The 27,196-nt window shown below is 37.5% G+C and overlaps 1 protein-coding gene across 2 annotated transcripts in view; it reads right to left on the bottom strand.

The window, feature by feature from the left end:
* The window catches only part of DMD (dystrophin), a 2,108,520-nt gene that overhangs the window by 1,864,708 nt on the left and 216,616 nt on the right, over window positions 1-27,196 (bottom strand). The window contains exon 1 of one of the 2 annotated variants that reach the window (XM_075916586.1): window positions 14,354-14,757. The exons of the other annotated variant lie outside the window; for it this stretch is intronic. Coding sequence (XP_075772701.1) covers window positions 14,354-14,384 — 31 coding nt within the window. The 5' untranslated portion in view covers window positions 14,385-14,757. Of the gene's footprint in view, window positions 1-14,353; window positions 14,758-27,196 lie in introns of those variants that run through there. 2 annotated transcript variants of the gene reach the window in all.

The raw sequence follows: 27,196 nt of genomic DNA, 5'->3' as shown, positions 1-27,196 counted from the left end.
TCAGCCACCATACTGGCCTCTTTCCCAGTAATTTCAAATCTCCTCAACCCCTAAGCCATCAGGAATCATTCTCTTCTCCCAGTCAGCCCTACAAAGAACCCCAAGAAGGGCAGTGATTGTTTTTAAACCTGCTGCCTATTAAGTTAATCGGTGAACACCAATTCTAGTGTTGTGTTACGAGGTAAAAAATAATTCCCTATTCTCTTTCTCCATACCATTCATGACTATACAAACCTCTGCCATATCCTTCCTTTTCTAAGTTGAACAGTCCCAGTCTTTTTAATCTTTTATCATATGGAAAATTTGTCTTTACCCCTAATAATTTTTGTTGCCCTTCTCTGCATCTTTTCCAATTCTGATCTATACTTTCTGAGATGTGGCAATGAGCATTGTTTGCAGTCTTCAGGAGGTGGCTATATCATGGTATTTTCTGTCGTCTTACTTATCCTTTTCCTGATGATTCTTAACAAGTGCCTTCTTGTGCCAAGGTTGAAATCTGACACCTCAAAGCTTAGCAGTTTCACAGCCCTGGCACATCTGAGCTTGCTGCATCAGTTATGAATTAAAAAAAAAATAAAATCTGAGCCTCAACATCACTTTCATTACAAATAAAGCACTGTTCCTAGAATTCTGTTGGCTTTTTTTATTTCCTGATGCTTAGACAGTGCCAAAAGCCAAATTAAGCTATTTCAACTTCAGCAAAACAATTGATGAAGCTGAAATTGCATACCTTAATTCAACTTATGCATGACTGTGTAGACATACCCTTAGAGACTAACAAAAAATATAGATGATAGCATGAACTTTCGTGGGCACAACCCACTTCTTCAGATCATTTATATGAAGAAGTAGGCTGTGCCCATGAAAGATCGTGCTACATTATTTTTGTTAGTCTCTAAGGTGCTGCAGGACTACTCACTGTTTTTTCAGTTACAGACTAACACAGCTACCCCGTTGAAACTTACGTGGTTACAGTTAATTTAAACCCCATCATACTGTATGTATAGAAGGGATTATTATTTCCGTTGTGCGTTACTTTCCACTTATCAACACTGAATTTCATTTGCCATTTTGTTGCCCAGAAACACAATCTAGTGTGAGAACCCTGTGTAATTCTTCACAGTCAGGCTTGGAATTACCCCTCTTGAATAAAATTTTAAACCATCTTCAAATTTTCTCTCCTCACTGTTCACCCTCTATTCTAGATCACTTATGAATATGAATTTAATATACTGTAGATTAATACATTTGCAGACTATCCAATTTTTTACTTCCAAAAGCAGCTAATTGCTTCCTTGCAGAGCTTTATAAATGCACGGGTGATTAAAAGTTAAAGTAATAAAGTTATTTGGTGCAGGGAAATTTTGGCAGTAAGGAAAATAATTATACACTTGAAAGAACTATTCTACCTATTGCATTTGCTGCTTCTCTGCTTTCTTTTTAACAAGAATCAGGACAAGAAATGTGTTAAAATTATTTTATGTAAGAAAAAAAAAGAAAAAATCACAGACAAACCAAATCAAATCCAAGATTAGGATCTAACCAATGGTATTTACCAGCATGAAGAATCAGAACAGCAGTGTCAAATGAATTTAAGTAAGGTTTCAGCTCTGTATTGGACAACAGCAAGGTTGGGACTGTTTCTATTTGATAGCATTTTTAACCTCATCCCTTTTTATTCCAAACAGAACAAATAGCACATGTTTATACAAATATTAAATTCTATATTAAATGTTACATATATCTTATATTATTAAGAATAAGTTTCCTCTAACTCTGATATAATATCCATATTTCTTGGAAGAACTACAGATTTAAGATAAATCAATTTATTAATAGACCCAAAATAGCTTGGTTACTGGTCTCTTTTAATCAATGCCAAACAACGTTTACTAATAGTATACACGTGCTAGTGTACCTTACCTTTCACAATAGCTTGAAATAATTAATTTGAACCTTTAATTCATTCTAAATGTTAATTTGATTGGAAAACTTATATAGCCCTATCTAAAGAATTTGACTTTAAAAAAGGATAGAACATTCAAAACATGCATACATTCAACAACTTAGTTTAGGGTAGCTCTGAAGGAGCACATATGGGTAACTATGTTTTTAACATTATGCCATTAAAACACTGAAGCTGTGTCTAGATTGCACCCCTTTTCCGTAAAAGGGATGCAAATTAGACACAGTGCAATTGCAAATGAAGCGGGGATTTAAATCTTCCCCGCTTCATTTGCATAAACATGGCTACTGCTTTTTTCTGGATTGGGGCTTTGCCGGCATAAAGCGCCAGTCTAGATTCATCTTAAAATCAGGAATAAGGGATCTTTCGGAAAAGGCTTTATTTTCCGAAAGATCCCCGTCTAGACTGGCGCTTTTTGCCGGGAAAGCCCCAAGCCGGAGGACTAACAAAGTGGGAGACATCTCTACTGTCCAAATGTTACCTTAAAGAAAGGAGAAGAGATATTTTCTGCAGAGACATTTCTTATTTATCCCATGCATTTTATATTTTTAGAACACACACAGTTTGCAGTTGTAATGACAGATATTGTAAAATAATTTTCAATTGAAGGGAACTTTTGAAACTGACCAAGGGTTAAGCTTCTCCAATCTTGACAAGCACTAGACCATGCTGCTAGGGTCCAAGAAATGTGATAATCTGATTTGCTTGGAAGACCACTAAGGAGGTGCCATTGGTAGAACATACTAGAAACACAATCTGAAAAGTTATGGTAAGCGAGGAAGATGATGTGTTCTCCTTGGGCCATTGCCAAACTAAGAAAACCTGAGATTGCTGCTTTCCAGGTCCGATCCTATGAAAAAGGAAACTCTAACCAGCCAAATGCCCAGAGAAAGTTGGCATGAGGTACCAATCAGAGATACCACTCTCATATCATGCAACTCCAAAGATTATGCAAACTGAAGACTGAACTTTTTTCCTCCTTTCTGTCCTTTCCCCTCTTTTGTTATTCTGTGTGGACACTCCTCGCCAACTATTAGTTTTCTCTAACACTTTTGGAGATGTGACTGTCAGAGCATTTGTAAGTGTTTAAACAACTGTATGTGTGTATAAATTTATAATAGAAAGGCTCCATTAATTCAGCTTCTAAGAAAATCCCACCTTAAATCACAGTGTTCCCCAGGTTATAAAAAGTGTCTGTGGAACCATTTATCCCTATGCCCGGAACTCCCAACTAGGCCTGGAAAGCTCTACTGCCCTCTGAAAACAAACTCTGTCTGTCATAGCCAGAGCTCACCATGTAACATTAACTCTTAGGAGACTAAACAGTCTTAAGATGTTTTGCACCTTCACACCAGGCCAGTAATCTGAGGTGGGGGTAGATGGGTTAAAAAAAAAGAAGATGATATGGGATTAGTGTAGGAAAGGTTGGCTTCTCCTTATCAACTCTGTTAACCAAGCCAACAGGCATAATTGATTCTACACAGCACAGTGGGGCTGGGGGGCATAATATGGAAAGTAAGCATGCCTGCTTGGAGAAGGAAAGGTTTTATCTAATAGATACAGAAATAAGGCAATGAGTGAGCTGAAGAGAAGGGAGACAGTTGACAGTGGTGTCGGGTGGAAGGAACAAGGGTATATATAGGTGCTGAGTAGAGCTGGAGGGTTTTCCCCAGAAACTTAATTTTGGCAAAAAAAATGCTGTTTGGACCCCAGTCAATTGATTTGTGAATTTGAGTTGGCTTTACTGTACAGTATAAACAATGAAAATCCAAAATAATTTAAATATATTTTTTAAAACATTAGTGTTTCCTTTCCCCTCCCCTTTATAATGACTTTTCATTTTGAAATGTCCTTTAATTTTACCTTAAAAATCAAGAACATTTAAAAGTCATCAAAACATTTTAATTTTGTCACTACAAACCCAAAATGATTTTTTCTATTTTGTTACAATTGCGAGAAAACCGAACATCACTTATTCACACAGTTTTAGAGTGCAGTTACTCCACTCCTGACCCTCGATTTAGAATCTTAAAGATTAGTAAATTACTCCTGAGGATTCCAAAGGTTAATGTTTATTAAACCCTTTTAAGACATAGCATGTTTGAAATCAGTAATTTCTTAGCAGCAGCAACAGCAGAGACAGGGAAATAAATGACTGAACTAAAAATAAAGGTGCTTCCTGTTTAAAATACCAAAACATTTCTACTCATGGAATCAGAAATTAGTGATGGAAAAATCTACTAGATCATCTAATCCATCCCTCTGCAAGGGCAGAAATATTTCTTTCTTAGCTTAAATCCTCCACTTCATCTTTACACAAGTCAGACAAATGGGCTTACTACTATTACACATAGGGGACTGTTCTCCCCTAATATTTGGTAGAAATTAAACATAGTATTGCGTAGAACACTACGGAAATTTTTCAGTACCACCACAATATTATTCAGGCTGATATCCTTACTGTAGGCTTCTTGAACAACCGTTTAGAATTCTATTGCAGGAGTATCATTTTGTATGAAATGAATGTCTGAACCAAAACACTTACAGTAAAGTTCTGCAAGGATTTTAGGACTTTTCCATTAAGGCATTATTTCAGAAATTATTTTTCTCTACAGATTAGTGTAAAGGACATGTTCTAGCACTCTTGGTCCAAAATTAATACATATGCACTGAAGGCGGTATCTATTTTGACCTCTAATCCATAGCATAACAGCGCTTGATGAGGAAGGAAACCATGGTTTGAGAATAAAAAGGAGGATAAAATGGCATTAGAATTAATGAAAAATCAATGTTGCTCTTTTCTAAATCCAATATAACACATTAATAATGTTTTGAATTGCTAGCACAGTGGTCCTAACCCATCAGAAAACAGGGAGAAAGAGTTAGCTGTAGAAGTGCACCACAAAGTGAACACACAAAGTGGAACTAATATAGCTATGCATATATTAAATGTACGAGTTCACACAGCTTTGGGGAACTCATTGCAGTAGTTTCCATTCAAAGTTGGTTTGCAATTTTTGAGCTTTTTAAAATAAATATCTGACTAGACCAGTTCTAATCAATTCTCAGTAAATTTTGACAGCATCAAATTTACCCATTTGATTACCCAATCACAAGAACTCCTTACCTGTTGAAATCTTCTGAGGTCCCAGATGGTTGCAACTAGTCTATCCATCTGTGCCAGGGAGTGCTAATTGGTTTACTTTCATATCAGTACTTTTGGGGTAAAGGGAGAAAGCCTGCATCACCCTTAAATTCATGCATCTTCTCCTCCCTTTGTAGGGTGACCAAATGTCCTATTTTTGAAGGGACAGTCCCGTATTTAAACCCTCCTGCAGGTGTCCCAACTTTTTCTTAAAAGTGGGCAAATTGTCCGGTATTTTTTTTTCAACTCTATCAGTATTGGCCATTCCATATGCTGGCTGGATTCCTGCTCACCAGCCACCCACCCATCAGTGGTGAGTTGGGGTTCTAGTAAGAAATGATGGGGGGCGGAGGGTGCACAAGGCTGGTGGCAGGGAGAAGATGCAGTATGCAAGGCCAGGCTGTCTCCCATGCTTCTCCATGAGTATAGCCCAGGCTGTGTGCAGGATCTCAGCCAGCAGGGCCCCCCTCTTCCATTTGTGGCTGGAATTAACTACGCGCTGATAGCTGATGCCACCAATGACATGTCATCTCAGCTACCCACTTACAGTACCTTTATGTTCCCCACCTCCTGCTGTCCTCTCCCTGCTTTGCTTCTTCGCTCCATCCCTAGTCCCACTGCTCCTCCATATTCCCTCCCATCCGGCACTTCCTGCTCCCAGTGCTGTATTAGAATCAGCACTTGGTTGGAGCACAGAGCTCATCAAGACCCAGGCCAGCAGGTTCTTTCCTTGCTCACTGTCTCTGGGTTGGCCAGTGCCCCAGGAAAACCCAAATCCCTCTAGTCCAGAGCACTAGCCAGAAAGAGCCAAGACCTGAATGTGTCAGCGCCCCATACAGCACTGGCATGGGAAAGACTTTTCACTCCTAGGCTGTGCTTTGGATTGGAGAAGGGGGGGAAGGTTTTCCAGCCTGTTTCCTCCCCAAACCTGCAGGAACCATAGCAGCTCTGCCCTGTGTCCTGCCCCCAAAGAGTACAGTGCTGCTCCATCCCCTAGGTACTCTCCCCAAGTCACTTCTCTAGCTGGGTTCACTGAAGCACATGCAGTCAGGGTCAGTGTTCCCTCTAAGGTGAGCAGCAGCACAGCCTCACAGGTGATTAATCAGCCCCGTCCAGTCAGTCATCTCCATGCATGGAGCCCTGCGCCTTTGACTGGGTGGGGCTGATTAATCATATGTGAAGCTGTGCTGCCTTGCAATTTAGAGGGAACATTAGTCAGAGTCCGTGGGCCCTGGTGCACAGTGCATCCTTAAGGCATGTTAACTGCCTTTCAAGACTTTTCAGACAGGAAGGGACAAGCCACTCCTAGCTACATAGGGGATACAGTGGAAAGAAGAGATAAACTCTGCAAAAAGGGACCAGTTTATCCTTCTCCCCCCTCCTCCTCCTCTGGGGCTGGAAGTAGCTCCTGTCCTTTCCCTACTGTTGAAAGGCTGATGCTGAACATACTGTGATATGAACTATGGCCAAAATCTGGGAGGGGGTGCATGTAGCACTGAATGCCCTCATGTGTTGTTTTGGGAAAACATGGTACCAAGTGTCAGGAGAGCTGGGTGTGTCCTGGGGAGTGCCAGGGCAGGGAGCGTTGGGTCAGTCACTCACCCTTACACCTTTTGACCCCTAAAACCTGAAGGATAAGATGATAAAAAGAATCCAACTACACACTATTTCTTTTTAACCGGGGCTCAGTCAACTGTATGTTAATTTAACGGTTCTGTAAAATTCTGATCAGTTGGCACTGAATTCACTTGAATACAGGTACACTTACCAGGTGTCCTTTATGCACCATAGGAAAATATGGTCACCCTATCCCACGGTGCTGTTCAACTTTACAGGTGGCCTGTACACATGTTCACAAAGATTGTTTTTAATAGGATAAATGGAAACTATTAGGGTAAGTGAAAATCTACCTTCTCATCCTTTGTGTGTGAAACAGACTTTTCAGCTAAATGAAAACACCACAGAAGACTCAACAGGTAAGACACAGGCTCAGCCTCTTGGAAAGGTTTTGAGTCAATAAGGAGGCCACCATAGGTATAAAGAAGGTTGAGTATGTGGTCAAAATAAGGATGAACTTTCCTATGAACATGGGCTGAGATTTATGTCCATAATAAAACGAAATACAGACTAGATTTTTGTTCCCAGCATTTCACACAGTTCCAGGAGACAAGTGTACTTTGAACAGCATTACTAAGGGATATTATAGGTGTCTAGGCCATTAAAAATGTTTACCCGCTGTTACTATGGAGAGGCATTTGACATACTACAGTACTTTCCATTACAACTAAAGAAACACATGTGGTTTTCCAGATACTACTTCATGGTAACTCATAAGAAAACTGACCTTTTTTAAAAAATTGTAATTAACTAGAGGATTTATCCGGCGTTGCCTGGGTCCGGCCCGGGGCAAGGGTGAAGCTGTGCACCCTGGCTGCTGGCTTCTTCCCACTTCCAGCTGGAGTGGGGCCACACACCCTGGCCATTGGCTTTTCCTTGGGGACAGCCTGGAGGTGGGAAAGGGAGGTAGCCCAGGCATGGACACTGGCTGCTAGCTTTGCTTCAGAGCTGACCCAGTAGGGGTGTGGCAGGGGTAGCCATGAACCCTCAGCCACCATCTTTATCCTGGGACCAGCCAGGCAATCCCATTGTTGTGGGGCAACCAAAATCTGACATTGCTTGACGTAGGATAAAAAGAATCTGCATACCAAATTTGGTGGCCCTAACTCTTACTATTTGTGAGGAAACAAAAGACAGGACTATGCAGCACTTTAAAGACTAACAAGATGGTTTATTAGGTGATGAGCTTGTTAGTCTAATAAACCATCTTGTTAGTCTTAAAAGTGCTGCGTAGTCCTGTCTTTTGTTTCAGCAAATCCAGACTAACACGGCTTCTATTACTATTTATGAGGAGTTCTTGGATAGATAGACTCACAGACCAACAGAGAGACATATTTATTTCTAAAGATTTTGTGTTCCTAATGTATTAATTAATTTGGAAAGTGTAACAATGTAGCTTTTTGCAAACCAGGGCTGCCCAGGCTTCTTCCCACAGCTTTGCCAATACATTTGTATCCTGACCTGAAGTACTTCCACAATTCTACTTCTGGGTCTATTCACATTTATACCAGCAGAGAATTTTGCCTGGCTTTTATCATCTTATTTATAGCTTTTCTTAAGAATCTTCAATAAAACACTATAAAACAGAAAATAATACCAACTACACCACAGCAATATTGCCTTCTAATGTAGAATCAGAGACTTCATCTCTTTTTTCCCCCGTGTTCCCTCATCCACACCTTTCAGAAATGAACTTTGTTTACAAAGGAAATTCAGTGGGGACCATTTGAAAATCAATCTTATTTTTTATTGAAAATAAATCTTATTTTTTATTGAAAGAGATAAACACAATTAAGAGAAATATCAAAGCGTATATGTGGAGGGCAGAATTCTCTAGCTCACTACAAAGATTTTATATACATCATCAAGTAGTGTGCTCACCAGTTCAAAAGGGTAATAGGTCTCAGTGAAGAAATGTTCTCATAAAAAGATGGTACTTAGCTGGGTCCAATAAGGAAATCTTTCTTAGTTTTCCCACACAGCAGCCCATGACCTTCACAAGAAAATGCTCCAAAATGAACTAGCTTCTTTGATAACAGAATACAAGCCTCCAAGGATTACAGCAGTGCATTCTGGGAAAGAAAACTGTTGCTTGTTCAGAATCCAATCAAAACCTAAATGTACTGAGTAAAAAATAAACCAAGGTCATCATTATTCCTTCTCATTGTGAGTTGGCTTTCCTTCAAACTGCATGCCCTGTATATCTGAAATAGCAGCAACGCCTCCATGAACTGAGCTTTCCAACACTTTAATCAAAGTATCTTTCAGAATAAAAGGCCAAAATGTCAAATTCCAATAACCCTGAAATTCTTTCAATTCCCTAAACTGTCTTAAAGCTGAAGAGCCTCCTACATGGATAATGTCTTTAAACTCCACGATAAACACGCACAAAAACAGCTCTCTTAACATTTGGCATATGCGTATGCAACTAGATACGGAGGCACCTCAGTGGTTCACTGTGAATTCAAGGTCAAATGTGAAATCAGCCATTCAATTGTTAAAGCAGTCATTCCCTCCTCCCAACACATACACACTTTATTTTATTTATTTACTTGCATTTAGTCAACTAAAGCAGAACAAACCATCTCCAGAGGAAATATAACCTCTATGCTTCTTGAAGGTAAAGGTTTTATATACTTTTTTTTTCAAATTTTCCCTTTCTTCTTAGGTTTTTTAATTAGGAATATCAAGTATTTTCTTTGCTGTTTTAATAGATTACTATTGGAGGGACAGAGGACTAGAATGAGATCTTTCACTTCCCTCAATTGGAAGAGCACAGTGTTTCCTTATTCTTTTCTCCCGGTTAGGCTGATTTACACAAATGATGAGACCCTTCGAAACAGTTATTCATCCTTATTCTTCTGCATTACATGCTACAGAAACATCTGTTTACCACATAATATACAATTTTCTTACAATAGATACACATATGTAGCATGTTGTGACATGAAATAATACATTCTTCCCTCTGGTAGAAAGGGCTAGACACAAGAGTTACATATGAACTGCAGAGAGACTTACCACTTCTGTAGCAAATAATTAGAAACAGAAGGGAATGAAAAATATCCCAAATGTTGTAATCATAATGCTCTACCAGTTATTCAATATACTGAAATGGTTCTTCTATTAAAGCAAGAGAAATCATGACTAATTATTCCTTAAACTCCAGCAAATCTTTCCTTCCAAGCACATGGTTAAGAATTTTGCTATTTGTTACACATGTGTCATGTAACTTGGAACACTAGGCTTTAAAGGACTTGAAACTAATACCTGAAGATAGAATGAAAGCCATAAGTCTTCCCCATCTCTTCTGTTCCATGTGTTTTTCCTGGAAGGTTAATGAATATGTTCTCTAGTATAACCCCAGCTGGCAAGCAGTTATTAAACACCACAGTCTGCTAACCTTTTCTTTTCCTCTCCACTAAGCACACACTTCAATAAAGTAAAGTTCTGGGTACTTTTCTGCTTGCTCTAACATTGATACAGCATTACCGCAAGTGCTTTCTTCTTAATAACACTGTGATGATATGAAGCTATGCTAAATTTACTGAGAAGTGTTTTTTCAGTGGTTAACCATGACACAGAACAGCAGTTATCCTTCTAAATTATTATTAGGTTTTTGGGGGTGCCATTTAATTGAAAAAGCTCTCTAAGAAAAGCCCCCAACAAATCTGCCTTTTAAAACCATAGATCTTTGGTTTGCAATCCATTGATTGATAGAATTCAAGCTGATTCTGTTTAGCTGGTAATCGATAACAAATGTACAAACATAATCATACTCTCAGTGGACACCATTTGAAAATGTGGAGTCCTTTTGGATTTTTTTTTTATTTTAAATTATTTCAATCTTGATACTAATGCTGTTGGTCTAAGGTTAATCTTAATAAATACTCTACCTTTACAATTCTATTTCATGAAATAATACAATTATACCATTAAACCAAAAATAATGGGCCACATTATCAGCTTAATTTTTTCATTCCCTTTTGTATTGCCTGAGCTCAACTCATTTACAGAACTACTCAGCTAGCTAATGGTTTCGCACTTTTGTATATTAGAGTAACCCATCTCCAGTTTACATAGAGATCAGGGAATCTCAAGACTCAGGGAGCTATTGTTCACCTATTTTGTTTATTTAGGGAAAAATTTTGAGCCTGTCCCCAAACTTGAATTCTGGCCCAGGTGATAGTTGGATGTACAGGACTAGTGGGGACTAAATACTTGTCCATAGGCTGTGGTACACCTGCACAGCTGTGTGGCTTAAGAGTGGGAGGGAGCGGGGGGATGAGAGAGAGAGAAGACCGTCTGTTCTTTCCTCAAGCCCATTGCTGTGACCTGCCTACTACCACACCAAATCCCCTGTGTACACAAAATCCTCTGAAAGGCCCCCTTGTGACCATAAAGGTTAGGGCTGGGTTTTGTCCTCATTCCACATGTACAGAATCAAATATTGCACTAAATCTAATAATGTAATGAATTCTATGTTCAATTATACTTGTCCAAATCCATAAACTAAAGAAAGCTGCATGGATATAAATGGCAACAAAATTAGGCCCTACTTCTTTCCAGGTGATGGTACATGTATAGCTGAGAAAATAAATGTGTCTGTTCTGGTATAGAAAGATATGGAGTGAATGATATTAATGTCCCTGAGAGATGGTGGATTCTAAGGTGAAGGTTATAGTAATCTAAGCTTAATTTTTGTTAAAAATGAAGTCTGCAATATCTAATTTTCTCCATCGCTTTGTTATTATTTATAGATCACTCACAGAAAACGTAACGCTGCACGAATGTATCAGGAAAGACAGTCTCTATCCTAAGGATGCTTTAATAGCATTCAAACACAGTCAAAACAATCAGACAAAGAATACCCAAGGTGTCAGTAACAAGCTTCAGGTGGTGAAGAAATACTGGAGACTTTGTAAAGGTCATTCTTGAAGATTCCATGGAATGGTGTGTAAAGGCAGGATCTCTGGAGGAAGACAGAAGCCCTCTGGTGCAGCAGAAGAGAGAGACAGAGCGCCAAAGGAAAAGAGAAGAATAAAAAAGTCCTTGTCAGGAAGGAGCTTTTTAAAAAAAAGAGAAATGAAAGAAGGAAAATAGAAAGAAGAGAGCAAAACTATATGCAAGTTTATTTGCAGCATTGTAAGCAAGGATAAAAAGCTTGCCCCTGATGTAGAGAGAGCAGGGACGCCAATGAAGGGAATCTTCAGGGGATAGCTGAGTTAGTCTGTACAGGATAAACTTAAAAAACAACAAATGGTCTGGTGGCACTTTATAGACTAACAAAACATGTAGATGGTATCATGAGCTTTCGTGGCCACTGCCCACTTCTTCAGGTGACTCGAGTTTTGAGTTTAGGATGTGCAAACCCAACTCAAAACTTCTGTCATCTGAAGAAGTGGGCTGTGCCCACGAAAGCTCATCTACATGTTTTGTTAGTTTATAAAGTGCTACCAGACCATTTGTTGTTTTTTAAGTTTAATGAAGGGACTGAAAGAGAAGAAAGATCTAAAAATAGAAAACAATAACAAATGTGGGAACATTATGTTGGACATGCTTTGTAATAACTGTAATATAACGTGGCTGTCTTTTGTTTAGTTCAATATAACTAAAAGAAGGTCTCATCAAAATTCTAAAAAAAAGCTAGCATTAAGGAAAAACATAGCCCCCATTCAAGGGGCAAAAACAAGGTGACAGAATCACATAGACATGGCACTTTAAACATCACCAGTTTTAGGAAGATATCTGAGGCTATCCAGTTTATCAAGGTACTTAGAAAAGGAGATACGTGGGTAGCTATGTTGCACAAGTTGGCACATGACTTTTTGAACAGCTTCTGCCATAAATATTCTACCTTATAAACTCCAATCTCTTGTTCATATTTTCTCAAAAGTAGCATAAACTCCAGATTTGTGTGTGCCTACTTTTTTGTATTCTTAAAGTGGAATTGAACTTCCAAAGCCACTGAGATGAGACTGGCCACACAGATTTCCTGTTCCTGCAAAGCATGTGTGTCCATATTATGGAGGTGGTAAAAACTGAACAATCCACGGGAAGGGCAGAAGGGAGTACAAGACATAGGAGGAGGGCGAGATATACATTGCTCTCATTCCTCCCCAGCCAAGCATAGGAAGAAAAGATAGCACAGTGTAGAGTTTTATTATCTCTTCTTCCAACACAATTATCCCCAAGGAGCTCTGCCACCTTGTTGGGATACTTGGGGGTGAACTTCATAGTGGCCTCTCCACAGAAAGTTCTCCCCTGAGAATGCTGTTCTGTATGTTGTTTCATGGAGGCACAATCCGCGTCATAGTTATCTGAGGTATACATGTTGGCAAAGGCCAGTATAATTGTTATTTCTGATACAGATCCTGAATGCATTTAGGTGCTTTACACACAGAGAAGCCAAATTTTCTGTCCTCAAGAATTTACAATCCCATCCAGCCCCTGCCGGTAGCACTAGATGTAATACTAGATCCATCAGTCCAAGTGCCTCAAAAGACTCAGCTATCTATTTAAAACTAAGAATTGTATTTATTGGACAAGAAGCAGAACCTGAGTTAGCTTTAAAGAATAGCAGCACAAAAAATCCCACTTGTCATAAATGTCAAAAATGGAATGGAGTGTTAAGCTATCTTTCCTGTCAAACATGATAACCTAACAGTATATTTGAGACGCTTCATCAGACTTAAGAGAGAAACAACTGTATGGTTTGGTATATGCTATGAACTGCCCCCCTCCCGCAAAAAAAAAAAAAAAAGCACCTCAGCATGTATTCCTCTGGAATCAGTTCAGTCTGGCAAGAGAAAAGCAGGAGAGCTCTGCTAATGGTTCAAGCATGGGTCTGAGCTGAACACGGAGCTCAGATGATACACCATGAAATAAGGAGTGAGAACTGCAGAACTGGTGCCACTAGGTTTCGAACAAAATCTTTCTCTCTATCTTATTCGTTTTTTTCTCCTTTAAATCACCTTTCTTTCTTTTACTCATTCTTTTTATTTCCTCATCTTGTTCAAATGAAAGGACAGCCTCTAAATAAACAAACCAACCAACCAGAAAATGTGCTGGTTCTCAGCTCCCACTGGAAAAAGTATAGTAGGCTCAGTGGCTGCTCACTGAGTAATACTGGCACCTCCACCCCCTCAGTTAGTTGTTACCAGCTACTTTAATAATGATAATAATAATAATGAGAGGTGATCTCACACTGTATATGTTAATTTAGGGCAGTGAAACAGCTTATGCTATTAAACTTTGAAGCAACTGAAAAGTTCTCTGATGTGGTGCCAGATTATTAAAACAATAATGAAAAAAACTTTTTTCTCTGACATTACTGTTTCCTTCAAGAAATCTTAGTTAAGTAGTGAAACTCTGGAAAGAACTGTATTTTCTTCATTTCCATTACAGTGGTATTGAATTTATGGAATACTTCTTTAACCATAAAAGGTTTGCATTTATTTTTTTACAGTTAAATAGACACTGCTCCTTTCCCCCCCAATACTCTGCTTTTTCATGGTTGGAAAGTAAACATTTAAACATGCATGCTGTTAGCAGGCAGTGAAGCACTATTAGTTTACGTCAATGTGAGCATAGTGAAAAAAGTATCTCAGGCTGTTCATACTTACAACAGTCCTCCACTTCCTCATACCAAAGCATGTGAGCAGAAATGAAATCTCAAGGCAAAACAACAACAAAATATTTCTTGGCAAAGTATGTTGCAACTTTACTGCTCCAATAATTTTGGCACAGTTTTGCTTGTGTCTGGATGAAGATGATTATGTCCCAAGAAACCACGGCAACTTTAAAAAGCCACTCTTCAGTATATTCTTTAGTTTTGGTGTATAGAGAACTGCTTCTAAGATCTGGAGCTTGTAGGGGGGGAAATGAACTATCCTCATTTCCAGTGAGCCAACGTAGTAACTAATGCCAGAATTCTGTGGAGGCCCGGAGATGTTTCAAATTCCAGGACCTGCGCAGAAGCCAACAACTATGCTTGCCTCAAAACAAGTTGGTTTCCCATAATAGGACAGCCTATGAATTCTACATATAAGGCTCTGCTTCTAGGATGGCAAATCTAATGGATTTAAATGATGCCTAGCAGCTTTCCGAATAACATCCACAGCAGTACAGCACAGTGGATACAGACCTGCTCTACATTCAACTGCAATACACATGCTGTAGAACAGATTTTGTTTCAGCAATAAACAGACACCAGATTGGAAGGTTTTGTAGGTTAATAATCTTCCTCCCTACTTGGGGAATGATTAGAGATTCTGATTTATCAGTGTCTAATCTCATTTTCAGTTTATATTTTTGGTACTTCTGAAAATGTTTTTCGTAGAATATCCTAAAGTGTTTTTTTAATTGTGATTGTATCAATTTGAGCAGAAATTGTGACTGTATGTGGAAATTATTTGTTTATTAATACTTTCAGAGTTTGCATCTAGCCTTTCCATAAAAATAACAAATGCCACCCAGTTGCTGTTACAAAGAACCAAAAAATGACCTCTAAAGGGCACAAACAGAAAATTATGTATACTGGAACTCACAAAGAACAGCATTAATGCGTCAGGAATTCCAATGTAAATCCACTGAAAGGAAGCTGCCTTTGTTTCAGAATTTACTTTTTAAACTCTACTCTGGAAACATTGCAATAGATTTTTAATGTTTGCTTTATTTTAAACAGAAGTCTGAAGTTATAATAAAGGCAGAAATATGAATGTATTTCTGGATTATCTAACCAAAGTTACACAAAGATAAGTAAATTACATCCTTATGAAAGTTTGTTCTGAAACCTAAGACACATCCTACTTTTACAACATCTGGCATTTTCTGCTCCAATAGCTACATGAATGCCCAGGAAAGCCTGGATATACAGGACATGTAAACAGACTCCAAAGGATTAATTTGCAACCCACAGGAACCAAAAGTCATGAACTTATGTTGAAAATAATTGGAAGCAGAGCACCAGTAGCGGCCTGACAGCTGGAGCAATTTGACAATTGGACAGGGAAGAAAGTTGAGGAAACCGGAGTGTAAGTCAAGAAATTCCTTTTTTATGCAAAACCTCTACTTTAAAATGTTAAAAAAAAGTTTTCACTTGATAACATCCATTTACCAGTTACTAAGGACAGGTCTACACTACTGCACTACATTAGCTACTGTAGTGCATCTGGGGATGGGAGAGCACTGTCCAATCATCATAATCAGACAATTTCTGTGAGAGGTGGAAATTATGTTGCCTGCAGACACTTTTCCGCTGACATAGAACAATGTGAACAGCACTTTAAGTTGATGTAACTCATGTTACTGAGGTGGGTGTCATTTTCACAATCTGAGTGACGTAAGATACATCAGTTTAAGTGGGAGTATAGACTAGTCTTAAATCTAACCTCCTGGCACACTATTACTTTAAATCTGGTTTCTTTTTCATACAGTGAGCCTACAGGCTGCTTTGAAATGCAGGCTTTCAGTTATGAAGTTCTACTTTGGTGGAAAAATAATTTTTTCATTAGAAAAAAATCTTTGCACCATATAGAATAATTTCTATGACAAGGCAGGTCTCAAAGAAACAATATTCTGTATAGTACATAAGAATGTAAGAATGGTCATACTAGTTCAGACCAAAGGTCCATCTAACTCAGTATGCCATTTAAACCCTGTTATAATCCTAGCCTTCACAACCTCCTCAGGCAAAGAGTTCCACAGAATGACTGTGCTCTGTGTGAAGAAGAACTTCCTTTTGATTTAAACCTGCTGCCCATTAATTTCATTTGGTGGCCCCTAGTTGTTATATTATGGGAACAAGTAAATAACTTTCCCTTATTCACTTTCTTCACATCACTCAATTTTATATACCTCTATCATATCCCCCCCTGAGTCTCCTCTTTTCCAAGCTGAAAAGTCCTGGCCTCTTTAATCTCTCCTCATATGGGACCCGTTCCAAACCCCTAATAATTTTTATGTCCTTCTCTAAACCTTTTCTAATGCCAGTATATCTTTTTTGAGACGAGGAGACCACATCTGTACTCAGTATTCAAGATGTGGGAGTACCATGGAATTATATAAGGGCAATAAGATCTTTCCCGTCTTATTCTCTATCCCTTTTTTAATGATTCCTAATATCCTGTTTGCTTTTTTGATTGCCGCTGCACACTGCATGGATGTCTTCAGAGAACTATTCACGATGACTCCAAGATCTCTTTCCTGATTAGTTGTAGCTAAATTAGTCCCCATCATATTGTATGTATAGTTGGGGTTATTTTTTTCAATGTGCATTACTTTACATATATCCATATTAAATTTCATTTGCCATTTTGTTGCCTAATCACTTAGTTTGGTGAGATTTTTTTGAAGTAGCAACCGTGTAGCAGTAATCAGCACAAAGCAATGATCTTTCCAGACATTGTAATTTACTCTAATATCCAAGTAAAAAAGCACATCATTCACAATTGTGACTTAAGAAACATAACATATGAAGCATCTTTTAGGGCTTATAAATACCTCAGGAAAATAATTAATAGGTAGTATACAAAATGGAACCAATGTAAAACCCTTTTTGACTTTGTGTATCACCAGTGGCCTATTTGCTCAACAATAAATGTCTTCACAAGGCAAAAAGCTGTTAGTATAAACCTAACACGTGATACATGGATTATAACTTCAGAAATTTATCCAATCTATATTAAAATGTTGTCAGATATGACTGAAAACTATCAGATTCATTCTGTGTTCTTGCTCATATTTGTAAATGTATTGTATTAAACTGCATGGGAAGACATGGTTAGAGTTCTAGGGAGCACAAAACCAAAGTGAAAGGAGAAAAATTAGGATGTGAATCTTAGAAGCACTAATGTGGAATATGTGATCTCTCATTTGCTTTAGTGGTATATTAGCTAGCTCATATACTTTCTATTTTTCATCTCTTGTTATGACAGACTTGGCTGTGTTTTAGAAACAGAAGAACAACAGCTTGTTCATATACTTATTGGAGCAAAAGTAAAAAAAAAAAAGTTTTCATTTTATTACAAAACCTGTTTTGAACATGGAACCAGAGAAGCAGAACAATATGCTTGCTTATATTCCAAACCTATAATATTTTTATATTTAAAAGGGGAATACACTGTCAAAATTGCCACATTGGCACAAAGCACTGATTTTTATATTTTAGTATTCTAATTTGGTCTGTGCTTCATGCAGTGGAAAAAAAATTGCTTTGAGGCTAAAATACTTATGTCGCCACTTCACCAGCCCCAGAAGCTGGGATAGGCACTGGACAGATGCGGCAGAATATTTCCCAATCTGCCCCTCCTCTTTCTCAGACACTTGTTTCCTCTGACCTACCCCCCAAACCATCTGCACTAGAACATGTAGTACTGCCCTAAATCATATGCCAACAGACAAATGGCATTAGTTCCATCAACAGGGGACATAGTCGGATCCCTGAGTCTGGGGGAGATTTGTGCCATTATTACTAACATCACCTAAGCTGTGAGCTTATACCCCTTTAATTCAGCTCTCATCCAGCATAATTTTTGCATCTCAAATGCCCTAGCTGGTAGTGTCAATTTAAAAATCCAGCTGTCTGTCTTTCAAGAGATTAGGCCTGTAATGTGTGTGATTATAATTAAATGTAAGTAGTATTGCAGATGCTCCATCAAAATGGAGGTCCCTTCACTCTTCTCTTTATTCCGCTCCATGTCAGCTATGAATTTATTGATAGATTACCAGTACAATATGTAGAGAAATATGTGAGGAATCAGGAGATGCAGAGTCTGTTCCAAACTAAGGCAAAGACCCACCATGTGAACCTGGGCTTTGGTTTCCCATCATGAAAATGGGAATAATTATGATCACTCACCTTTCTACAGTGTTTTGAGAGCTATTGGAGAATAGGATATAAGTGCTTCATATTGGCATGATTAATTATTTAAGATATACAATTGAAACCACTTTGAGTACTGCATTGTTTGAGGACCTCCTTAATTACACTGTCTACCCTTAAACCCCCCTTGGAATACAACTGTTGAAAGTGTTAGTTACAGTGGCAAGAGATTGTCACATTAAATCTGTGAAGACCTGGTTATTATGAAGCAAATTACAATGAAAAAATTCTGTTAGTTCAAGTCTAATGAGACATTATTGCACATGTCGGGATGAATGCTAAATTATTTCTGTGCCAGTCTATACAGAGGTTAATACATCAAGGTGATGCAAAATGAGGTTAACGCGAGTCTGCAGAGTTGACATTACAAATGTCAAGATGATTGCAAAACGATATTGCTGCCAGCGTACCATAATTAAAAAAAGAGAAAAATGAAACATACAAAAGTGTGTTCAGGGAATGTTAAAAGTAAAACATGAACACCTAAAAGGAAAGAAAAACTCAGTTAACACCAAAGACGGCACTGGTTATCATTGAAACCTACGCTAGCCTCCTACCATAATGATCATTATTGACTGGTAATGACACAAAATAGGCATGGGGACAGAAATAAATGAACTGTATGCAAGTTTCTACTAACAGTGCCACAAGGAAAAAATTAATGTCAAACTGAAAACCGAATAAAAATGTATACCTCTGTTGCAAACAACAATATCATAGTCTGTGTGTAACACTCCATGCTATAAACTACAATTCTGGTCATAAAAGGGCTCTTTACTTGATTGACCTGTAGGATTTGCTTGCTTTGGATGGCCATGTTTTCAAATTTAATTATATAAATACTCTTCTTTTACTCTATGGCTGCGTCTAGACTGGCAAGTTTTTTCACAAAAGCAGTCGCTTTTGCAGAAAAACTTGCTAGCTGTCTACACTGGCCGCTTGAATTTGCGCAAGAACACTGACAATCTAATGTAAGATTGTCAGTGTTCTTGCGCAAATACTATGCTGCTCCCACTCGGGAAAAAGCCCTCTTGCGCAAATGCTTTTGTGCAAGAGGGCCAGTGTAGACAGCTAAAAACTGTTTTGCGCAAAAAAGCCCCAATGGCAAAAATGGCAATTGGGGCTTTCTTGCGCAAAACTGCATCTAGATTGGTGAGGACGCTTTTCTGCAAAAAGAGAGTTTGCGCAAAAGCATCCGTGCCAATCTAGATGCTCTTTTCTGCAAATGCTCTTAACGGAAAAACTTTTCCGTTAAAAGCATTTGTGGAAAATCATGCCAGTCTAGACGTAGCCTATATGTGATACGAACATTAAACATAATCCATGCACTAGACTAAAAGTAACTGAGTCTATGGAAGCTGTAGCTGGGAAAGATTACAGGATGGTGCTAGTTTGTCACATATAGTGATGTCAAGTCTTATATCCTGATTACATCACCATGCTAAAAAGTTGCAGGCATCTTTTTATTTTCAATGTATACTTAGAAATCCAAATGGCTTATAGTGAGCAATGGCTGAACAACTTGAAAAGGAAACGTCTAGAGATTATTATCTTCCCTTTTTCCTATCCCTGCTTTTTAGTTAATCCCATATATGATACACAATTGATTTCCAATTTGGAACAACTGGTTATCGTGTTCTTTGGAGAGACTGATGTGTATAATCTTTCCCATGAAACAACAGTGTGTGTTAAATCATCTTTTTGTGACTACTACACATCTGATATTCAATGTCACTGGTGAACAAAAAAAACATATTTGGTTAAAACAATATATCTTTTTCAAATAGTGTAGGTAGTGTCTGACCTTTAAGTTGGCATCATAAATGATTTCCCTCCATCTAGTACAGAGAGGAAAATGAAAAATTCACTCTTGTTGCGAGTTTACTATTCTTTATTGACACTTGTTTATGTTATTGAAAATACAGAATGGCAAACACTTGTTTAAAAAAATTTAAAAGGTTATTTGCCTTGGAGGTGGGATATTATGCAAAACAAGGACACTGATTCCCGCTCCCCCCCCCAAAAAAGGTTGCCATTACAGGTTTTTGTTTCCTTTAGCCCGGTGGCTATTTATCTTACTAGAGAATCTATATCACTTTTTTTCAATGCTTTGTCAGATTTTATTCCATAACTTTTGTATTGTGTTGTATTGTATCATAGTATTTTTTGAAATGCAAAGAGTAGTCCTGCAGGAGGCAGGTTAGTGGTCAGAGTTGCAAAATAAATAACCAGCATCAGATTTTCAAATTCACATGAATCTCAAATGTCTCACACAAAGTTAATCCCACTGTGTAAATTAAATAGCTCCAGGGCCAGACTTACAAGACATGTGATAGAAACAACAGACCAGGGTGCTGTCGTCAGGGGACTGGGAGGGTCAAGAAATTTCAGAAGGGCAGTGTCCATGCACATGCTCACAAATGCCCCTTTTCTGTTCTTCTAGCAACATAACACCTCCTACTGCTCTGCCAGCTGAGCAGCTGCTTGATGTGCGTGCAGCAGTCCTCAAAAAGTAGCAAATGAAGTTTACCCAGAAGACAAGTTACTCTAAGGCTGGCCCCACTATAACTAGTATAGTCCTCCCTTCCCCACCCCCAGATACACACATAACCCTCTCTCTTCCCAAATGCAGAAACTTTACAGAGGACCTTGAAAGGCTAGGCATTGAACTGGCAGACATTTGTAGCACCATGAAGTCACTGGAGCTATGTCTATTATATTAGTTCAGGATCTGCCCTGCAGTGTTGAAAAGGAAAAATATATAGAGCATAATACAGGGGGGAACCACATACTGGGTCATCCCACTTTCATGTAATTTTTCCTGTTTCAACACACTTCAGTTTGGTGTGGTTTTAGATGATGACATTATATTGTAGTTGAATTAGCTAACTGGTTTTATAATTTTGGGAATGTAGTGACTCAAAAAGAGACCACAGTCCCTGCTAAGATGAAGAGGAAGAAAAGAAAGAATAAGAAGAGTGAAAACATCACTGATGTTGCAGAAAGAAAAGACAGAAGAAAGCTAATATAAGAACCGTGTTTACTGCTGACTTCTGCAATTTTTTTTAAATTCTCCTTACTAAAAAAGTAAATAATATCAAGAAATTGTAGCCTAGTTTTTTTGTTTTTTTTTAAAGCAGATGATACTGGATTGAAGCTTTTGAGATAAACACCACGTGTTTGCTTAAGAATTAATTAAAGCAAAAGTTTAACATTTTAAATTATTTAATTTCCTCTTTGCTCCTTTAATTACAGGCTTTTGTTTTGATTTTTGAGTGTATGAGTTGCTGAGATGGTAAGTATATGAATGATTATGTGATTAGATCTGAGTGTTGACATGGGTCCAAAGTGATTGTGTGCTATGTGTAAACAACAGATTTCTCTAGCAGCAGCTCATATAAGTGTTAGATGCATAACTTAAAGCAGTAATGGGATGGCTTAAGGTACTGTAATAGTAATGAGGAGAATGGAAGTGCCTGGCACAGTTTTACAAGTTAGATCCCTTCCATGAGTCATTAGCTCCCGCCTTAGCAGAGAACACTCCTCCAGAAGAGTCCATAGTTTTATCCACTTACTGATTAGGCATCTTACAGAAAAGAAAACCTTGTGCTACACATATGTAAAGCTGAAGAAGTAGACTGACTGGATTTGTGTTTTGGAACATTCTAATTTACTCAACTCGGGAGAATTAAAAAACAACAATACATGGCTCTGTAACATGGGAAAAATAATAGCTTGAAGCACAGCTGAATAAAGCACTACTCTCAGGATACCTACAGGCATTTCTGGTTATTTACTAAATCAAATCCTTTTTTTCTTCCCAAAGGAAGATTGTTGGTTGTACAGGAGGCCAAGCTCTGACCAATAAAATAACTCTCATGGGGATATCAGTAAATATATTTTTCAGCTCTACAACAAGCTAAAAATATATATTAAATGGTCACTGTTTTGAAATTTTACTGTGCTAATATGTTTTCCAGTGTTCTAACCCCACAACAATGTATATTAAACTCAACAGCCAAGTGCCCAATGATTTCAATGCCCACTGAACCAGATCTTTTTTCTGCTCAGTTTTATGGGTCATTCCAAAGAACATAAATTACTTCCCAAAAGGAGTAGATTGAGATCATGAATGCACATAGACGAGACAAATATGGGAAATGCTATGTACAGTAATAAAAGTGACACATATCAGATGTATGTAATTAATACTGCGCTAAAATACACTCACTGCACTAGGAAATGAAACATTATCTCTGCCTAGGTTTTACATTACATTTTACATATAATATAGCCTATAATAAACCATTATTTAGGCCTCCTATGTTTTAAAAATATTTAAAATGAATATATTAGATTCCCTTAACAGAGAACAGCTGTGTTGACATACAGTGATTAGAAAACATGATTTTTGAATAAATAAGGCAACAGGAACATAAAGACCACAACATTTACAATACCAAAAAAACTGGAGGAAGTGATGGGACCCAGATGTCTCCTACACTCTAGAAAGGCTAAATGGTTGGTATTACTGGCACCATTTGTAGTTACCAATGCATCTGAATTTAACAGCTTTCATGTGTTTTATGATAACAGTGTTTCCAAAACTGGAATTAAGGACCTTGCAGCATTTTCATTACAGCTCCTATTTTTAAAGCTCTATAATTAACATGTAGAATATTGCTCACAGGTGAAACTTCAAGATCTAAGTACTTAAGCAAATTTTAATTCCAGTTTTGAAGCAGGAAAATAATTACATTTAAAAAGACAGATTAGAAATAAATAAATGTTTCTTTACTGACCTGAGAAATTTTTCTGAAAACATACCTCAGCTTCAATTTCAGAAACTAAATTTGTCAATCCACAATGTGATTTAATCACTTGCAATATTTTGAGCAAAACTAATAATTATCCTCAAAAGTGGTGGTTGTAATGTAAACTGTTTTTCATATAGAATACATTTGTTAAACAATAAGTGTCAAAGGCACTACTAGCAAGCAGACTTATTGGTAAACTTTCTGTGGCAAATAAGAGATCAGAATACTCATTGACAAAGCTAAGCAAGGTGTTTACAAGAAAAATGGTCACAAAATGGTCCTTGAATACAGACTTGTATATATTTGTAGCTTCACATGAGATGAAAATTACAAAATTGGCATACGTATCTATATTTACCCATCAAAGTACAACCACTCAAAAGGATTAATTGTTTATATCATGAAACAAATACAGTATGTATAACAATATACAGAGAACAAATACAAAAAAAGTAATATGAGACAAAACATACTAACATATATATACACAACATATCTAAACAGTAAGAGACTCTTAATGACAGGTTTGCTATTACTCTACCATACATGTAAGAGAGAGGAGATACAACATATGCACACACAATTAAACCACATACAGTAGACAGAAAGAACCTTCCATACATTTGTTAGGGATTACAGAAACTACTCACTGTAGCTGCTTTAAAAACTTACTATAAATCTTGCATTATCTGTAAAGCTAAATGTTAGCTAATCTGAAAATAAATGTTTCTTGCTTTCGTTACATCACGGATTAAGAAAAGGATATCGATCTTCACTTCCAAATTTTGACATTTCTTTAGTAGTTTGTACTGCTGTTACTTTAAAAAATGCTTCATGTTTCTAGAGCAGTGTTTCTTGAAGTGAACTGCAGCCCACTTTGAGAAAGCTGCTAACAATCTGCTCTGGTTTACTTACTGAACAGCTCCACAGCCACAGTTTTACTGTTTGCAGACAGAGAGAGCCTGGGCTACATCGCTTCCTGCAGGGCCCCTTTATTGCATGTGGCAAACCACAGCCAATGGGAGCCATGAGGCTCTGTGGCTGCACAGCTGGTAAGTAAACAAGCTGAAGTGGCCTGTTAGCAGCTTTCTCAGAGTGGGCCCACGGCCCACTTTAGGAAACTCACTAGTGAAAAACTCTCAGAGGGGTAGCTGTGTTAGTCAGTAACTTTAAAAATAATTAGTGGTTTTGTGTCACCTTAGGATATATCTAGACTACATCCCTCTTTCGAAAGAGGGATGTAAATTAGACATATTGAAATTGCAGATGAAGCCAGGATTTGAATTTCCTGCACTTCATTTGCATAACCTCATCATGGTGTTCTTTTGAAAAACGCAATTTCAGAAGTGAAACCGCAGCCTAGACGCGGTTCTTTCAAAAAGAAAAGCCTTTTTCAAAAGATCCTCATTTTTTTGAGGTGTACAGGATCTTTCGAAAAAGGTTTTTCTTTTTCACTTTCAAAATAGCGGTTTCACTTTCAAAATAGCATTTTTTGAAAGAACGCCGTGACGTGGTTATGCAAATGGAATGTGCGAAATTCAAATCCCGGCTTCATTTGCAATTTCAATACATCTAATTTACATTCCTCTTTCAAAAGAGGGATGTAGTTTAGACGTACCCTATGAGATTAACCAAAATATATAGAATCATGAGCTTTTATGTGCAAAACTTACTCGATCATGTTATTTGGAGTGGAATTCATCTACACAATTTTAATCTCTATATCACACTTTTACTTTTTAGTAAGTTTCCTATCAGGCAGAGATAGAGTAGTGAAACATTTGAAGTCCTAAACATGTGGTATCCATTTCAATTTCACCCGCAGATTTAACTTCATGTTGTGTAGTAATAACAACAGGTTAATTATATTCCAAAAATCAAATCAGAAGGGGAAAATGAACCAATTAGATATTTCAGTTTAATTTAAAACTATGTGCCTTTCTTGTCTCTGAAGAATTTCATAATAAGGTGAGGGCATCAGAGATCATAAGAACTACAACAGTCTCTGCAAATGTGGTTGCTCTTCTGAGTGGACATTTAAAAAACCCAGCAGTTTATGCACGCGTGCGCACACACACGTAATGTGTTATGTATTATGGTAGATCCATAGCATATTCTCCTGAGGGGATTCATTTTTCAAGAAAAAAAATATTACCTAAAATGGTGATAATTCACATTTCAATAGAGAAATAGGTAGCTTAGTATCTGGAATGCCCCAGTATCTGCTGTCATATGCAACCTATGGCCACAAAGTAGTTTTAGTGAAATTTAGTGTAATTGTAATCAGCGAAAAATACTGAAGTCTTCTATTTAGCTACAATACAGGTATGTTCAAATAATGTGGAAAGAGTAAATGTACTGGCTGACAATGCACAGCCATAATTTCATTAATTATCCTGTGGTGATTGATAAAAAAAACAGTAAGGATTACCTTTGCTGGGAAGTTGATGGCTGTTTAGGGCAACCTTCAAATTAACCATCAGTCTTCACACTGGTTGTGGTCTAGTCGTTGCTCAGGAAAGCATCTTGAAATTATAGACCTTCTAAATTATTACTCATTCAGTAATCACCTTTTAGGGAGGACACTAGTAAAGTAGTGATGGGACTATCCAGCAGCATCTACTGATCTCCAATACATGAGCCCTAAATAGTCAGATCTGGATATGGCATGGAAACTCCAGTCTGTGTAGCGGATAGCTTGTTCAGAGTAAAGGACAAAAGAAGTATCCTTTGTTATTACTGCTAGATCCACCAGTGGCCTTTGAAGCAGCTGAGCCTATCTTACAATTCCTTTCCTAGAGCTTCATTCTTGGAAGCTGCTATCCCAAGGCTAAACATTTTCCAATGTGTTCAACATATATGTGAATTTTGTCCTAGGTTTAATCTGGGTAAGGTGGAAATGTTTGGTAAGCAAACTGGAGTATTTTCTCAGTGTTTGGAAAAGCCTATGTCTGCTCCCTCCAGTTAGGGCATCTGCCTACCTCTTGCTAAATATTTCCCAATTTCAGTGTCCTCACCACCTTTGGGTACTCAGGTTGCAACTTCAGAATGGCTTGATTTTATTCAGGAAGTGAGAAACTCTAATTTAAAAAAATCAATTTTAATTTTATTTTGTATTTGGACTTTTAGTGATTTTCCTGAAGAGATGTTGACTCTCATTTGTTAGTGACCATTTAAACATGGTGTAATATATATGTTGTTGAAAACAAATGAGTCTGGTGCTTTGTTTTGCCAACCAGATGAACACATTACATCTCTACAACTTTATTTATGTAATTATATACATTAATATACTTTCATCCAGAGTCTTAATTTTAATTTTTTTATGTTAGAAAATGATGATTGATGCATTATTTACTAGATGATTTTTCTCAGGTGATTTGTATCAAGATCTATTTAGAAGTAAATTTGAATTCAATTAAAAATTCACAAAACAACATTTTACAGTTAAATAAAAGTAAAGTGCTAGATACATCATAAAACAGTTTATTTAAACAAGTTTTGTATTTAAAATTAACTGATTTATTAAACAAAGGAAATACTATCTGTGGTTAATTAACTGGTCAATGTATCCTTCAGGATTTTGGAAATGTCAGATACCATTCTCATAGATTATAAGAGAAAATAAATTGTCTGTTTCTTTTGTCCAAATCCCAATTCATTTCACAATGTTGAATGAAGCAGTCATTAAACTGAACTAGCTGGATAAACACAAATGAAAAAATTATCTTTCTGCAACTGCTGTCTAAAGGTGGTTTAACATTTCT

This window comes from Pelodiscus sinensis, chromosome 1 (assembly GCF_049634645.1).
Source record: "Pelodiscus sinensis isolate JC-2024 chromosome 1, ASM4963464v1, whole genome shotgun sequence".
NCBI lineage: Eukaryota > Metazoa > Chordata > Testudines > Trionychidae > Pelodiscus > Pelodiscus sinensis.
The sequence above is the reverse complement of the archived record's forward strand: the minus strand, read 5'-3'. Positions and strand labels throughout refer to the sequence as shown.